At 48.6% G+C, this 17465-nt stretch overlaps 1 protein-coding gene across 1 annotated transcript in view; it reads left to right on the top strand.

Annotated features, from left to right (window-relative positions):
- The window catches only part of GNA13 (G protein subunit alpha 13), a 29344-nt gene extending 23527 nt beyond the window's left edge, over nt 1-5817 (top strand). The window contains exon 4 of the mRNA XM_058852169.1: nt 1065-5817. Within this exon, the coding sequence (XP_058708152.1) occupies nt 1065-1637 (573 nt within the window). The 3' untranslated portion in view covers nt 1638-5817. The remainder of the gene's footprint in view (nt 1-1064) is intronic.
- Nucleotides 5818-17465: the final 11648 nt, after the last annotated feature.

The raw sequence follows: 17465 nt of genomic DNA, 5'->3' as shown, positions 1-17465 counted from the left end.
GAAGAGACTGAAATTCCAAACCTAAATTGCGCTCTCTGAAATGGAAAAATGTGAGGAAGAATTTCCATAACAAGTGAACAACAAGGTTTTAAATTCCAGCACAGGCAGCTGTGTGGTATTGATGCACTTTGGAGATAACAGAATGACTTGGACCATAGACAAAATGTAATTCTAGGAAAGGAGAAATCCCCAATCTCAGTGTTGAATTTCATGCTGTCAAAAGCTGATTAATAAGAATTCCTCTTCCTGTGGCATCTGCATCCATTGAAGATGTTTGTGTAACAATAAAAAAAAAAATAGTCTCTTGAATGCCTCTTAAATTCTGGGGAGAAGTGCACTGGAGAACTTCAGGATACAGCTGTCTGTGTCCCCAGACTGCAAAGGCACTGCTGTCCCCAGCTCTCAGTTTCTTCCCCTGTTCTACTCCTTGCACAGTAAATTTTGGGCAAAGTCAGGCAGTGTGAGCTCACCAGTGGGCAGTGATACAGCAGGATGCAAAGGTGCATGGCACAAACACAGGAAGTTACTTAGATTGTAGTTTTCAGGCATAATTGATTGCTTTAAAGTTATTTAGTGGAGCAGCTGGTTTGTTTCTGGAAGCAGTCATGCACTTTGCAGGAGAGCATGGGAGGAATGGAGAGCCCACAGCTGGCATGGGATATCCTGTAGTTCTTGGTTTGGGAAAGCTTCTCTGGAACCCATTGCTGCTGTAGTGTTGGCGTTGTGGGAAGAGAATGGAGGAAGCATGAAGTGATCCAGAATGAGGGAAACTGGCATGAGGAATTGTTGGTTCATCTCCGAGGTTGGTTATGGATCCTCGTCACGTGGCAAAGAGGAAGCTTAAGTTCTTTGGGGTACATGTTCTAATTTAATATTGGGTGTGGTTCCTGCTTTGGGCTCCAGCTCTTTCCCAAAATCTCCAAATGTCAGTGTGGAAATCCACATCCCTGTATTTTATTGAGAACCTCGTCCTGTTCCCATGCAAGCTGCTCTCTCCACTGCAGCTCAGCTGGGCCCATACCTATGATCATATCCTAATCAGAAAACTCTCCCTTTTTTTGCAGGATTACCTTCCCTCACAGCAAGACATCCTGCTGGCACGAAGGCCCACCAAAGGGATTCACGAGTACGACTTTGAAATCAAGAATGTCCCTTTCAAGATGGTCGATGTGGGTGGCCAGAGGTCGGAACGGAAGCGGTGGTTCGAGTGCTTTGACAGTGTCACATCCATATTGTTCCTCGTGTCCTCCAGCGAATTCGACCAAGTGCTCATGGAGGACCGGCAGACAAATCGCCTCACGGAGTCCCTGAACATTTTTGAAACGATAGTCAACAACCGTGTGTTCAGCAACGTCTCCATCATCCTCTTCTTAAACAAGACGGACTTGCTTGAGGAAAAAGTACAGAAAGTCAGCATCAAAGACTATTTCCCAGAGTTTGAAGGGGATCCCCACTGCCTAACAGATGTCCAAAAATTCCTGGTGGATTGTTTTCGCACGAAACGCCGGGACCAGCAGCAGAAGCCCCTGTACCACCACTTCACCACTGCTATTAACACAGAGAACATCCGGCTAGTTTTCCGTGATGTTAAGGATACCATCCTGCACGACAACCTCAAGCAGCTGATGTTACAGTGATGTGCAAAAAAAGACTGGTTTATTTCAGTAACTCTTGTGTGTTGTTTAACTAGAAGTTTACAGCAGGAGTAGAGAAATCCAGATCCTGTCAGACTTCTTGATATGTGGCTAAAAGCTGCTGCTGAACACATTATTGCCAATTTCTGCAGAAATTCAGGCTTAATCTCTTCCAGTGTAGCTTCAAGTTGACTCAAGTTGTAATTTTATAGCAGACCTATGTCTAAGTTACCTGTAAAGTGGTAAATTTGACCTTTTACAAACATATGTATTATCCTAGAAAATCCAGAATTCCAAGTTGAAACTTCAATGAAATTGTTGCAATTATTATACTGTGGCAGTAGTTTAAAGTGGGGGGGGGAGAGAAACTTTTCACATCTAACTTCATTGTAAAGACTGTGATACCATAGCTGACTTATGATTTCTCAGGTCTATTTTTGGTTAGAAATCCCATCAAATCCCTTGCTGGAATCATCTCTTTGAAGCGTGGGTTCCTGGGTGTAATGTACTTCCTGTTTAAGTATAAATCATGGCGTTGGGTTGGAATAGGAGATGCTTTAAAAACATATAAAATCAGGAGTTTCAGACATATCTGTCAGGAAGTGCTGAGTCCAGTGCCGAGGGATTAATGGTTGGCACAGTACACGGATTCACTCCGGAGGCGTCCGCACGTCCTGGAGCCGTGGCACAGAGCACTCTGATCAATCCTCTCGGCATTCTGGTGTGGGATGGGGGGAGCAAGCCCAGCTGGTGTTTTTTATCTTCACTGACCAGATGTTTACTGGAAGTAGCAGATGTTACCTGTGGCTCACCTGTTCTGGAAGCGCTTTAACTTAGCACTGGTTTATTTGAGCTCCCTGCCTCCTTCCCAGATGCCTCCTCTGAGTCAGGAGCGTTTGGTGATGGAGAGAAGGACTTGCAAACCTAAGTGCCTCCTTTGTTCTGTTCTCCTCTGGCATTTTCAGTGGCCTTATGAATTCCCAGCAGAGGCCTTGTGTAGCTGACACCGTGCAGATGAATGTTTTCTTCTGAAAAAAATTAAAGACAGTGTTCCAGCAGAATGTGCTTCGGCTGATGAGGTTCTTTCTGAGACTTTCCAGTTGGGTCTAAGCAATCCTAAGTGTACTTGAGCCAAATAGGTTGCACAGCATCTTCCAGAATGCTGCTTGTGACTATTTTACCCAAAGTCCTTTTGCAGTTTTGTTTAATTTTCTTAAGGAGAATATTGCCATGTGATTAAAAAAAGAAATTATAATAATAATAATGAAAAATAGTGAAAATAAAGCAATCCTGATGTACCCCACAGCACACTGCAAAAAGAGAGTGAGATTGTGATACAAAAACCAGTGTCCCTGCCATGTTTCCCCCAGGCTGTAGTGTGGTGTGGGCAGCTCAGCTGCTGCTTTCCCCCATGGAATTGGCCAGTTCCTGTGGATCATGCTGCTGGCCAGTCCTTGAATACATTTTTATTCTCATCCCACGAGCTGGGGGTGACATGGTGGTGTCACTGCTGGGAGCAGTGGCCCTGCCAGGACATAGGAAATCTGCCTGTCTCCTGAACTTAGTCTTTGCTTACTGTGATTGTAAGTTGTATTAACATCTCTGTACCTCGTTCTCCTGGCAGTAGAAGGGGAATAGTGTATTTTTATTTAGTTAGGTGCTTTGAAAGACCTCTATTTTTTTATATCATCCAGCAAATAGTCATAGGGTAGTCTGTGATTCTGGCCATCAGGCACTGTTTAGGGAGAAAAGAATTCTAAAAAGAGCTTGGGAGAAGTCACAGTGCAGAGTCTAAACACAATCCTCATGTCTGGATGCAGCACTGATGTCAGGAGGGTTAACAGAATCTTGGATGGGGATATTTAATGTAGATTTTGCCTCTACTGGACAAGGATTATTTCTGATTTGGTGTGTTCAGGTTATATGTGAGCAATTCAAGAAGGACAATGAAGCAGAGACCTCTTTCAAGGACTGAACAACACACCTGTGATGGGAGCAGAAGTTCTCCTTTGGGCTATAAATGTTTCATGAGCAGACACAAACCTCTGGTGGCTTCCAAGTCCAGTCTTGGAAAGCAGAAAACAAATCCATGCCCTTGGTTGTCAACAGGAGGAAGAGTTGGGTTGGTTTTTCCTTTGCTGACAGTTGTCTGAATAAGTGTCTTTTCAAAACAGAGACTTACCTCTGATTAAAACAGTTGATTTGGAGAAGTCTGCAGAAGGTGCTTTGGAGTGTGTCAGACCCCAGATGATTGCAGAAAAGACTGAAGGTAGTGGATGATAGGGTGAGTACCAGGGATTTGTCTAAACTAATTTATGTGAAGTGTTGATGAATTTTTTGTCAATTGAACCTGTTAATGTACTGAAGATCCTCAAAACTGATGTCAGTCTAAGGATGTAGCCAGGATCACTGGGCACTTGTGCCCTTAGCTAAAGTGGGGAAATCCTCATCAGCTTCTCCCCAGAACCACCACAAAAATCCCTGTTTTGAATCCTTTGAGATCACCCTCCTGTGAACCCCAGGGCCTGGAACAGAGTGAGGGGGACCCCCATGCTGGGTCACTCGTAGGCCTGGTAGATAAAGCACTATATGAATCTCAGGCAGAAATGAATTGTTTTAATGAAATAACTGAGTCAAATCACTCGGGTTTCCCACTCCCAGTTCGTGAGAGGGGTGAGGCAATGCACCTGGATGTTCCTGTTTACATGGTTCCTGTGTTACCCTACAGCCAAAAACCCCAAACCAACACCCTTGTCCATCTTCAGGCTCACTCTTCATGAGCTCCCTGAACGGAGCAACCTTGGGCTATTGTATTACCTGTTAGATTTGTTCCTAAATATCATTTATTTGTAGCAGGACATAAATCTGGTACAAGAGCTGAAGGGTTGATGCTCTGAACAGGCTGGGTTTGTCCTGAAACAACCACAATTACAGTTTGCTGGTGAGAGTGAAGCTTCCTCATGGAGACCAGTCTGTGGTACAAGGTTGGGATGTATTCCTAGTGAGGGTGGGAAAGCAGATAGAAAGTGAAGTGTCCCAGAAAATCAAGTTTCCTAAAGTTCCTTAGTTCTCTTTGCTGGAGTGAGCTGTGTTCTAAAGATCACTGACCATATGGAGATAAACCACTGTCGTGTCCAAGCTGTACTTGAAGGTGAAATTGTTCTTTTAGTGCTGCAGAGTGTTCAGCTGAGGCAATTGATACCTAAAAACTGTGGCTGTTCATCAGGGCTTTAAAAATATGACTGGGGTTTTTTTCTATATATTGTACGTGGGAGCATAAGCCATCAGTTTGTGTGAAACTTCAGCTTTCTTCTAGAATAACTGTTCTTAAAAAAAGAGTCAAGTTGATCTCAAAGGCTGTTTATGGGGCTTGTGTGTGAGTAGCTTGAAATTCAGCATTATCCAGCAGAGGGGTGGGGTGGGTGGGTGTTCCTGAGCCGGGGGATGTTCCTGGTGGATCCCAGCCCTGAGCCCCCAGGCTGAGCTGTGGCTCCTGCCCGTGGCCAGCAGAACACCCCCTGCAGTTCCTCTCGCAGTTCCTCTTGCAGAAGGTTCATTTTCCACTCCTGTTCCACACCCTCGGGAAGTCTCCTGCCGTGCAAATCATTCACCAGTTCACTTTACAGGTCTTGTCTCTCTGATGGTACCATTAACGTAGTTTTTAATTACACAGCATTGCAATACAGTGCCATTTTGCAATTTCTTTGCGTCGTACTTGAAAATAAGTTGAATTGCAGACTATTTAAAACTGCTTTCCTGCGCTTACAGTAGCAGTGAGAGCTTACCTTATGTGAAGCCTTTATGTAAAAATATATTTTATAACAACCTCATAGATCTTTAACAAAACCAAGATTTGTATTAGCTTTGTATAAATGTTTGTGGCTTACAATTTTATATGTTTAACTTTTTATAAACTTTCCAGGGACTACTTTTTATTGTAAATTTTTTTTTTCTCTCCTTGCTTCAGTTTAAGATTGGCAATAAATTATTTCTAAGGGAGGTCTTAGAAGAAAAAACATCACTTCTTTTTTATAAAACGGTTAAATCAATTCATAGTTTCAAACCTCTTACACTCGCTTGTACATTGCTCTGTACATACTCTTCCAAAAGTGTTGCCTTTCAGCTATTAATATTTGCCTTGTGTACAAAAATTACTGACGATGAATAAACATATACAGCCTCATGTTGGTGTGATGAAATCATTTTTTCTGTTTAATAATGAGCCAGCAGACTATTTTTTTTTTGTTGGTTGGCAAAGCCCAGCTGGTTTGCTCCTGCAAACACATCTTGTGTTTCAAATAAAATATGTAACAGAGTCAAACAAACTCTGCTCCTCCAGGTCCTGCTCAGCCTGATGACTTTGTCCCCGGCAGGGAGGCACCACGAAATTGCTGACTTGCATTTGACAGCCAGTTTTTGTGCTTAATATTTAAAATATTGATGGCACTCGGGTGTGTTCTGCGACAAACCTCCATGAATTATGGATCTTGATACAGCAGAGTTGATTTTATTATTTTTTTTTTAGCCCTGTTTGACTAAGCCAGCCTCTGCCTCCTGGAGAATAGGCTCGCTGGCTGCAGTATGAAGCAGAATTTTGCAGCAAAACATTGATTTCTCATCAGTTTTTGTAGGCCTGAAATGCTTCATTTTCCACAAGAGCCCTTGGATTTGGCTGGCATGCGGTGGACACTAAATCCCCGGAAATACTCAGCCCAGGTCATCCTTGTTTATAGAGCTGGAGCTCAGCATTAGTGCTGGGGCTGCTAACAGGAACACAGGCACTGCAGGAATTCTCTGTGCGTGTTGTGCTGGGTGAGTTGGAGCCTGGATGCTCTCAGAGCCACCTCTGAGCACTGGAAGGAGTTCAAAACCTGCCAGATGCCCTGGAGCTGAGCTCAGCTCCGTGTGGTTTGGATTCCAGGTCCTGCCTATCCCTTTTTCACTCTGGCAAAGTCACACCAGCTGGACACCGGGATGTTCCTCTGACCTTGAAATCCAGGGGTTTTTTGAAGCCTTTTTTTTTCCTTTTTTCCATCCTATTTCCTGAGATGCCACCTGAGAAGTAAAACCAAACCCATCTAGAGCTCAGCTTAACAAGCCATGTTTGCTGTGTTTTATAATCCAAGTGTCACAAGTGTAATTGCATTGCTTTCACCTGGGCTTCTGGTGAAGCTTTTGAGCAAACTGGTCTAGGGGAGGTGTCCCTGCCCATGGCAGGGGTTTGGAACTGGGTGAGATTTTAAGGTCCCTTCTGACTCAAACCATTCCATCATTCTATGACAATTCTATGGAATAATTAATGACATATAAATAACTAATAATTTCTTCTTAGGAATGGGTTAGTGGTGTTGGGCTGTCCTGGGTTATGATCACCTCACCACACTGATGTGCTGGGGGCTGAAGTGGTGGGAAGAGCAGAAATGGAAAAAAGAGCACGTCCCAGGATTTATTTCCAGGAGGAAATGAAGTTTCTTCACCTTTGCAACACTTTTGATTTACTGAAACGCCTCGTTGCAGTGCTGAATGCAGGTTGGGTGTTCCAGCCTCTTCCTTCCTGTGTAAGTAACTCTGTGATTGCACAGTAACTGACAGGAGGGATTAAAAATGCAGTGGGGATGTGCCCAAGGTGTCCCTGGCTGTCCCCTGGCAGCAGGAGCCGGGTTCAGAGCTGAGCTTGGTCCATTTGACCCCTCCTGCTACACTGGCCACTCCTGTTTTCCACACCTGCTCTTCTCAGTGTATGTGAAATGGGAATTACCTGATTAAATTGATTACAAGGACCCAGATGGATGGAGTCCCACAAGGCTCTGCAGTAGTGTTTTATTTGTGCCCAACTTCAGATGCTCTTGGATTGCCTTTCTCTGCCTTCTTTGATGCTCATGAGGGGAAGCCCTTGGTTCCAGCTGGAGTGCAGCTCCCACAGAGAGCGCTTTTCTGGGCTCTGGGGCTCTTGCTCGCTGCTGAGAGCAGCTCCTGCAATTTCCAGCCCTGCTGCAGGCTGGGAGTGCTCTGTGGCAGGGCCTGGGCTCAGTGAAGAGACAGGAGACGAGGAATCCAAACATCCCCAGCGAGGGGAGATCATCCCTGCCCCTGTGTGCAGCTCTGAGCCTCTGCTCAGAGCCCAGAGTTTGATGAATGCTGAGCACTGGAGCTGACACTCCTGGAGCTGGGGCTCTGCAGGGAATATCTAAAGGCTGAGCACTGCCAAGCTGTGAGCAGCAGCTTGTGTTTGGGCAGGGAGGGCTCCAGGGCACTGCAGGGGAAGGCAGGAACATGTTTGTCAGCAGATCCCAGACAGGAATAAATCCCATTTCTCTGCCTGGATGGGTGGAAATGCAGTGACCCACTAAGATGATGCTGAGCAGTGCAGACTGCTTTTTATTAATTTAGGACTTGCAGAGCAGGAGGAAGCACGAGATCCTGTGCATCCAACAGCATCCAGAGTGAGTTTATCCCACTCCCAGTATCCAGTAGTGGATCTTGCCTTCCCAGGGTGCCCTCCCAGGATTCTGCCCATTGACAGGCAACATCTTAGAGCCCAAATCCCTGCCTGATGTCTGAATCCCTGTCCTTGGGTGGCTCTTAGCCAGGCTGCAGGTGCTGCCCTGTGCTCTGCTGCTGCCTGCAGCCTGGAACACAATCAATTTCTCTGACTAGCAAAAAGCCACCTCCATCATCTCCAGAGGAAAAGCAGGAGTGGAAAAAAAGGAGAACACCTAAGGTAAGATCCCCATTCCCCCAGACAGCCTTTGCACTGCTTAGGGGACTCAATTTATTTTCCTTTCCTCTAGCATCCCACATGCTTCTAGTTGAACACAGCACATGGAAATAAATTTATGTGCCTTTCCCACCCAAAAGTTACTTGGTGCTTTTTTTTTGGCTCAAAAGGATTACATGTCTTGTGTGAAATTTGGGGGGTGACAGCAGCCGTGAATAACTCACCTCCAGGGAGTGATCCCACCTCCAGCACTCCATCACCATCCCCACGTGAGGTTCAACTCCTCTGTGCACCCCCTGGGGGCTGGTGGTTGTTTTCAGCTTTTATTGGAAGAAAATCCAGCATCTATCAGTGATACAGAACTTTCTGGGGTTGCCTCGGCAGAACATTTTGCAATTTTTCTGTATGAGCTGATTCTCTTGTATTGATCCAGAGTCTAAGGGTGGGAGCAGCTGTGAATTGATGACTGTTTCCTGCTGTAGTTTCCATTTTCCCCAAAGAAAAGGGAAGCAAATGAAAGAACTTCAGTGAAATCAGCATTTTCAAAGCGTTATTAACATCAGGATTTGCAGGGGGGTAAGTTGAGCAAGGCTTCAGCAGCATCAGCCATCTTACATCATGTCTGGCATTTGCTGAAAAATTGTCTAAAATTAAGGGGAAAACTTCCTCTTTTGTTCTTGCAGATGACCCACTCAGATTCTCCTTCCCTCTCTCTCCCATGCTCACTTAAAAACTTCAGGAGAAAAGGGGATATTTCTCATTTTATCCTCTGCTGCCTGGGGAAGGGACACCAGCCTGAGACTGCAGCAGAAACTGCTCCAGTCCCTCCCTGTCCCTGGATCTTCTCCCACAGCAGGAAACCCTTCTGCTGCTGCTCCTCTCACCTCTGCAATACCCAAGGTGAAATATTATTAAACACTTCTGTAGATCCTCCTCTCATTTCCAGTGAAAATCTGGCTTTCACTGCGCTGAGATGAAGCAGTGCAGAGCCACCTCTGGTGTTCTCTGGGGATGTCACTGGGGAAAGGAACATTTTTGCATGTGCAAAAGCAGCAGGTGTGTGGTTCTCTCCTTGTTCAGCTGACTGGCACCACTGCAAGGATCTGATTGTGGTCCTCCAGTCCCTGGAGGGAGCCTGAAAGAGATGGACAAAGACTCTTTGCAAGGGCTTGAAGTGATGGGACAAGAGGGAATGGCTTCAAACTGACAGAGTTCAAGTTCAGATGGGATATTGAGAAGAAATCCTTCCCTGTGGGGTGGTGGGGAGGCCCTGAGGGTGCCCAGAGAAGCTGTGGCTGCCCCTGGACCCCTGGAAGTGTCCCAGGCCAGGCTTGCAGCACCCTGGGACAGTGGGTGCCCATGGCAGGGGTGGCACTGGATGAGATTCAAGGTCTCTTCCAACCCAACCCATTCCACAATTTCTCCCCTTAGAAGAGCAACCCCAGCTGGCTGAACTGGCAGGTTTGATATATATATATGGAGAGTATTTAGACATTTGTTATTCAAATGAATTGCCAGAGGGAGCTCCTCTCTGAAAGGCTAGCAAGGTAAAGTGTTGTTCTCCCCTCTCCACAGCAGCAGGGATGGAATATGGAAGGGTCTGGCAGCCATGCAGCCATTCCTCTGGAGCCAGGCTTCCCACTCCTCGTCTCCCTACCCCATCTCCCCTGCTTGCCGCAGGATAAATGCCTGTGATGGTGCCAAGGGAAGGAGAGCAGAGGAGGAAAGCACAGCCTGGCACATTCCCGTCCTGCCGTGGCTTCCCTGGCTGGGAATCGCTGCCCACGTGGAGGGAATGAATGTTCCTGGGAGCTGGCAGCTTCCAGGGGCAGCAGGAGGGAGGGAAAGGCACCTGCAGAGAGCAATCCTCAGCCTGAGGAGGTGTCCCAGGTCGGGGGGACCAGTGAGCCCCAGATGTGAGCGGCCAGCACTGTCAGTGGAGTGAAAGCACTGAGCCAGAGCCCCCCAGCTCTGAGCCCCAGCTCCCTGCTAAGGGCAGGGGGGTGAAGGTGGGAGAGTGCAGAGAACTCGAGATCCTTGCAGGAAAGGTCCAGAATGGCTTCTTGCTGAGGGGGGGTTCAGGGCTGGGCTCCCCAAGGCCTCTTTGTGGCAGGATTTCACCTGTCCCATCTCCATTTTCACTTTTATAACACTCACAGACCTTTGCATTTAAGTAACTCCTTGTTATTTGTTTGCATTAAAATAACTCCTCCTCCTTTAAACAGCTCTTGGCAGTAGTGTGGGACACAACCCCACATATTTACAGTTCCTGTAAAGCAAAAGAACAACTAAAACATCTGAAACAAAACTAAAAACTGAACATCATTTCCCATTTTTACAGCTCTTTAGATCTCACATTTCTTTAGCACAGGCTGATTTTTTCCCTGATCTTCTGGTCAGATGGGATTTCTGTTTATGGGATGTGAGTGTCACCTCATCCTTACGTGCCAGGCTGTTTGGGAAGAGCTCCTAATGCAATGTTAGTGAAAAATAATTCAGAGCTGAATGTATTGGTAGGAGGAACAGATCTTTGCTTGACTGACATGGCCAGATTATTGTCTGCAGCCAGTTCTGTTCAGCCCTGGCTCAGTTTGAAGCTGCAGACCAAACCACTGTGGAGGAGCTGGAGGGGTAGAGGGAGGACCATGATCCATGTTCGTGGTCCTGTGCTGTGATGTGAGCACAGGATGGATTCCAGGAACATCAGAGCACTAAATAAAGCAGCTGTGCTTGCTCAGCAGCTTCAGGTCCAGCAGGTCTAGGGGGAGGTGTGAAATTCAGTCTCCATCACCACATTAGTAACGCTTCCTGAGAATTCCAGGATCCCTCTTTTTCCTGCTTTATGTCTCTTTGAAATGCTGGAGAAAGTAATGAAATTATTGTGGGGAAAAAATAGAACATTAATATATGGCTGTAGGAACCATGGGCTAAACTCCTCCTCTGTCTTCCAGCAAACCTCACCAGTGTTTGTAAAAGCTTCCAAACACAAAAAGCATCACACGAGTGTAAATATTGGAGCTTTTATTTGTTTGGATTTAATAAAAACCCCAAAGAGCTGTTGGGTGTGTTGAGGAAATGCTGCTCCTGAGACACCTGTACAAACCAGTAAGCCCAGAATGCCTCTGGCTATAGAGGAAAATATCGGAAAAATGTTTCCTAGGAAAAATGCATGGAGGCAGGTAACTCCCCGAAGGGTTTCAGCTCAGGGTTGAGAGCGTGATCATGGTACATTGTCACTCAAGATGCTTTTTCCCCTCAATGTTGCAAATTCCACCCAAAATCTCCTCCAGAAAGGGTGTTGTCATTACCAGGACCTCAAAGTTCTCCTTCCCTTGCTGCTGCTTTCCTGCAGGTCTCTTAAAACTTTTAAATAAGCTGGATTAATAAAATATGCTCCATCTCTCTCATGCACACATTTTAAATTAATAATGGCAATCCTGCTGGCAATTCACACTGGAACAAACCAGTCCAGCACACCCAGTCCTCGTGTCCCCATCCCACGTGTCCCTGTCCGTGTGTCCCTGTCCCGTGTGTCCCTGTCCGTGTGTCCCTGTCCCGTGTGTCCCTATGTCCCTGTGTCCCTGTCCTGCGTGTCTATGTCTGCGTGTCCCTGTGTCCCTGTCCCCTGTGTCCCTGTCCCTGTGTCCCTGTCCCTGTCCCGTGTGTCCCTGTCCTTGTGTCCCTGTCCGTGTGTCCTTGTCCCGTGTGTCCCTATGTCCCTGTGTCCCTGTCCTGCGTGTCTATGTCTGTGTGTCCCTGTGTCCCTGTCCCGTGTGTCCCTGTCCCTGTGTCCCTGTCCCTGTCCGTGTGTCCCTGTCCCGCCTGTCCCTGTCCCGTGTATCCCTGTGTCCCTGTCGCTGTGTCCCTGTCCCTGTCCCCGTGTCCCGTGTGTCCCTGTCCCGTGTGTCCCTATGTCCCTGTGTCCCTGTCCCGCGTGTCTCTGTCCGTGTGTCCCTGTCCCTGTGTCCCTGTCCCGTCTGTCCCGTGTGTCCCTGTCCCTGTCCGTGTGTCCCTGTCCCCGTGTCCCTGTCCCTGTCCCCGTGTCCCTGTCCGTGTGTCCCTGTCCCTGTCCCCGTGTCCCTGTCCCTGTCCCGTGTATCCCTGTGTCCCTGTGTCCCTGTCCGTGTGTCCCTGTGTCCCTGTCCGTGTGTCCCTGTCCCTGTCCCGCAGTCCCTTGGGGCGCCGGCAGGGGGCGCGCGCGGGCCGCGCAGCCGGGGGCTGCTGGAGCGGGGGGACACGGAGGGGACACGGGGAGAGGACACGGGGAGGGGACACAGAGGGACAGAGGGGACACGGAGGGGACACAGAGGGACAGAGGGGACACGGAGAGAGGACACGGGGAGGGGACACAGAGGGACAGAGGGGACACGGGGAGAGGACACGGAGGGGACAGAGGGGACACGGGCAGGGGACACGGGCAGAGGACACGGAGGGGACACGGACGGAGGACACGGGCACCTTCCCCCCACCTGCCCCGTCCTCACGGTCCCTCTGCTCCGGCCGCCTTTGGGTCGTCCCTGGCCGGGCCAGGCGCGGGTGAAGGGCCGGAGGGACAGGGACACGCGGGGGGCGATGGTTCCCCTAACGCCGGCTCTTCATCCTCTCCTGCCTCGGGAAACCGGGACTGGCTCTGGTCCTTGTCACGGCCAGCGAGTGCAAGCTGGGATTCGGGACTCCAGCCACCTGTGGGAACGGGACTGGCATCATTGGACCCTGCCTGGAATGGAATGGAATAGAAAATTAGAATATTATAGAATGGAATGGAATGGAATGGAATGGAATGGAATGGAATGGAATAGAATAGAATAGAATAGAATAGAATAGAATAGAATAGAATAGAATAGAATAGAATAGAATAGAATAGAATAGAATAGAATAGAATAGAATAGAATAGAATAGAATAGAATAGAATAGAATAGAATAGAATAGAATAGAATAGAATAGAATAGAATAGAATAGAATAGAATAGAATAGAATAGATGGCAAGAGAACCACAAGGATCATTCAGGTCCAGCACAGACACCAGCAATCCCACCCTGGCAGTGCTGTCCAAGCTCTCCTGGAGCTCTGGCAGCCTCAGGGCTGTGCCCATTCCCTGGGGAGCCTGGGCAGTGCCAGCACCCTCTGGGGGAAGAACCTTTCCTGATATTCTACCTGAACCTCTGCTGACACAGCGAGCCTGGGGCTGCCACTGGTCCAACGTGAGAGAACAGCCAGGGCAGGGAGCCTGGGCAGTCACAGCAGCTGCACCCAACCTCTTCCTTCCTCCCTTCCACAGCGCTGGGGCCCTGCTGGTGGCACCCAGTGCAGAGCCAACCCCTGCCCTGCAGAAACCAGGGCCAGAACATCTCAGAGCCCATGGCTGCACCCTTCCCAAGGCCTGCTGAGGGTGTCCTGCAGCACAGGGGGATCAGCAGGATGCTCTGGGCAGATTTTTGGCCACTCTGCTTCTCTGGAGCCTCGTGCCTGGCTGGATGTGTGCCTGTCTCAGAGCTGCTGGGCCCTGGGAGCAGCTCCCTGGCCCCTGCTGGTGTCACCTCTGCCTGGGAACCATCCCCACACACCTGACACTGGATTTCACCCCCATCAGCCAGCCCTGCTTTCTGACTTCCTCTCAGGATGTATTTCACAACCCCTGCCTCAGTTTGTGTCTCTGTTGCTGTAGATACCACCAGCTTCTGCCTGTGTGTGTTTGCTTGTTTTTCTCATCTTTCTACAGCCTTACAGACACAAAAACTGTAGAAGCACATAAGTTCAGGTTTTCCAAAGGAAGCTGTGGTCTGAGACATGCAAAGAAATGTCAGTGGTGGAGAGTTACACTTGTGGTTAGTGACTGTTTGTTTGTTTTGCTAAGTAGAAGCAGGTGTTACAGAGGGTATTTGGGGAAAGAGGAGAAGGGTTGTGTTGCTCAGAGGTTTGAAAACCACCTCACCAGTGTTTACTATCACTTTCAGACACAAGAAGCAGAATGCAGGTGAGAGAGAGAAGGATTTTGTTTTGTCTTTCAACATGTGGATAAAAATCCTTCAGCTTTCTCCTTTCATTTTCATTTTGTGTGTTACAACTTGAAAACCTTATTATCAAGGACTGCACAGAGATGATAGTGAAGCAGTGGCAGGAACTCCAAATGAGTTCACCAAAACCCTACAAGTGTTCAAGGAGAACCACGAGAGGTTATTAAAATGCCTCCAGGTGCTGCTGCAGGATTGAAATATAATATATCCAGAAAACTTTGTGTATTTAAAGGGTTACTATCTGCCATCTACTATGGACTATTTTAAAATTTACTGTCTGACAAGGAACTACCAGTGCACTAAAAATTCTTCTCTGGAAAGCTAATGTTTGTATCTCTTGGCTGACACCGGTTGCTAACACGATGCTCAGTATTTGGTCTGTGCTGAAGCTGCCTGTATCCAGGAATGTTTGTCTTCATCACTCTTGAACGCTCCTAAATCGAGTCTGGGAGACTCCAGGGAGAGCAGGCAAGCCTGCTTGCATCTAAGATATTTCATGATGCTCAGGAGAAAATGCCTTGAATTTAATCCAGGTTATTTACATAGTTTCTCTCTTTTATTTATATATTTATTTTTAAATCCGATTCAGGTTTTTAATGGGTGCTTTGTGTGAGAGGTTTCATTTCCTGTGTCAGGATGTTATTTGTAATTACTGTAACCAGGATTTGGGCAGGTTTCCGTTCTTTACCTCTCCCAGGTAGGACACTTCCTGCTCAGTGCTGACAAATTGACTCCCGTGGACCTGGGCCCCAGATCAGGCTGATGGGGCAGATTTCCCACTGTGCACAATTTTCAGGGCTAATTTTTGCTCTCAGCTTTACAGATCTGCTTTTGTCCTCCCTTCCTGCCCTCACATACTGTGAGCAATTAGCTCCTCTAAAGCACGTGAATTTTGCTATTTAAAGTCCACACCAGAGTGGGTCTGTAAGTGTTTTAAAAGTTGCTCCTTAGAAATGGAGCCACTTATGCATTTTAATTTTCACTGCTGTTGTTTCCTTGGTTGACAGAATGGAATTTGACACGGATAGAAGGTTTATGTCCAGTTCCCACTTCACACACGGAGCAGTTTGGCCTCTCTGCTGTGCTCAGGGGGTTTTAAAGAAGGAGAACTCCACAGCAGGTCAGGCTGCAGGGTCAGGGGCTCGTCCTTGAAGACAAACACTGAGCTTGGAATTCCTGACTCGCTCAAAGCCCTGCAAAGGAGCTGAAGAGAAACCTTTGAGATGTGACGCTGCCCGTGGAGCTCTGGGGAGGACTGGGGCCGTCTCCATGAGAAATAAAACTTTAAGGGGGTTGTGTTTAATTATCTGGGTGATGTGTTTGCAGCAGGGTTTGCTCTAAGTGCTGGTGGGGGACTGGGTTCACCTGCTGGGCTCTTTGTGCTCTTGGCCAAAGCTGGGAAAGGCTCTGACCTCTGTCAGTGGAGGCAGGAGAAGGGCAGCAAACGGGAGAAGAAACAGAGAAATTCCCTTTGTGCCTGCAGCCCCTTTGCAAGGCACAGATATCTGATATATTTTCCATTTGGGGGGGAATTGCTGAGAGCCCGAGAAGGGGGAGCTGGGCAGGGCTGTCCCTGGGGATGCAGGAGGGAGTTTCTGTACGGGCACAGCAAAGCCCTGGCTGGGCTGGGAGCAGAAAAGGGCCGTGTTTGTCCCCAGTGTCACCCATGGGAGGGGACAGCAGGGTCTGTGAGCCCCGATAGCCCCGGGGCAGGGCAGGGCTGTGCCTGTCAGGGCTGATAAGGCAGTGGCAGCAGCGCTGGGGTGAGGCTGGGCTGGCACAGGGAGAGTTTGGGGCTGCGGGATGGGGAGCTCGGGGCTCGCAGCATTGAGGAGGGGAAGGGAGTGATTTCAGGGCAGGCAGGGAGTCTGCAGCCCCTGGGAAGGAGCTGGCCCTTCTGGGGTTCCTCTCCAAGCCTTTGCTCCCTGTTTCCATTTTCCCAGCGTTGCAGTGCTTGGCAAGGGCTGCCTTGTCCCCTGCACTGCTTTTGTAGGAGCAGCAGAGACAAATCTCATCCTGCATCCCCAGGGATTCATCCTGCCCTGCATCCCCAGGAATTCATCCTGCCCTGCATCCCCAGGGATTCATCCTGTCCTGCATCCCCAGGGATTCATCCTGCCCTGCATCCCCGGGGCTGCATCCCAACCCGCATCCCCAGGGATTCACCCCATCCCACATCCCACCCCATCCTGCATCCCCAGGGATTCATCCTGCCCTGCATCCCCAGGGATTCATCCTGTCCTGCATCCCCAGGAATTCACCCCATCCCACATCCCCAGGAATTCATCCTGTCCTGTATCCCCAGGGATTCATCCTGTCCTGCATCCCCGGGGATTCATCCCATCCCACATCCCCAGGGCTGGTCCCATGGCACTCCTGGTGCCAGGCTGTGGAGGGCACCTTGCCCTGCTCTCCCCTCCTGTCTGTGCCAGCCAGGCCAGCTCTCACTGCTGGTCCCCAGGGTGGGAATGGTGCAGCAGCTGCTGCCTGTGCTCACAGCACCCAGCAGGAGTGGCTGTGGGTGTCCCCAGGTGTCCCCAGGTGTCCCCAGGTGTCCCCTGGTGTCCCCAGCTGTCCCCAGCTGTCCCCAGGTGTCCCCAGCTGTCCCCAGGTGTCCCCTGGTGTCCCCAGCTGTCCCCAGGTGTCCCCAGCTGTCCCCAGGTGTCCCCAGGTGTCCCCTGGTGTCCCTGGCACCTCTGCAGAGCTGTGGGATGGGCAGGCTCTGGGCAGCCACAGGAGAGAAGAGAAAGCTCCAGGTTTGTCCCAGGAGCGGTGTCAGAATTGGACCTTTCTGTGACTCTCCATCCACCACTGCATTATTTGGTCATTAATTTCCAGTTTACAGCCACTGAGGGAATTCCAGGCACAGAAAGCTCTCAAAATCTTGTAAATACAAGCTTAGATATAGACACAGACACGGGATTTTACTTGAGGCCTTGGAGAAAGCTTCCAGACTTAGAATCACAACTAAGAATGTGAATTTAAATAAAAAGACATTAAGTTAGTTTGTAGGAAGTTTTAAGGTTTTAAAGTTAAGGTATAGAAGTAGTTATAAAGGTAATAAGAGGTTTAAAGTATAACAAGTAGCTTTGTGTGTCA

This window comes from Poecile atricapillus, chromosome 17, assembly GCF_030490865.1.
Source record: "Poecile atricapillus isolate bPoeAtr1 chromosome 17, bPoeAtr1.hap1, whole genome shotgun sequence".
Classification (NCBI taxonomy): Eukaryota; Metazoa; Chordata; class Aves; order Passeriformes; family Paridae; genus Poecile; species Poecile atricapillus.
This window is presented reverse-complemented; position numbering and strand designations above follow the sequence as displayed.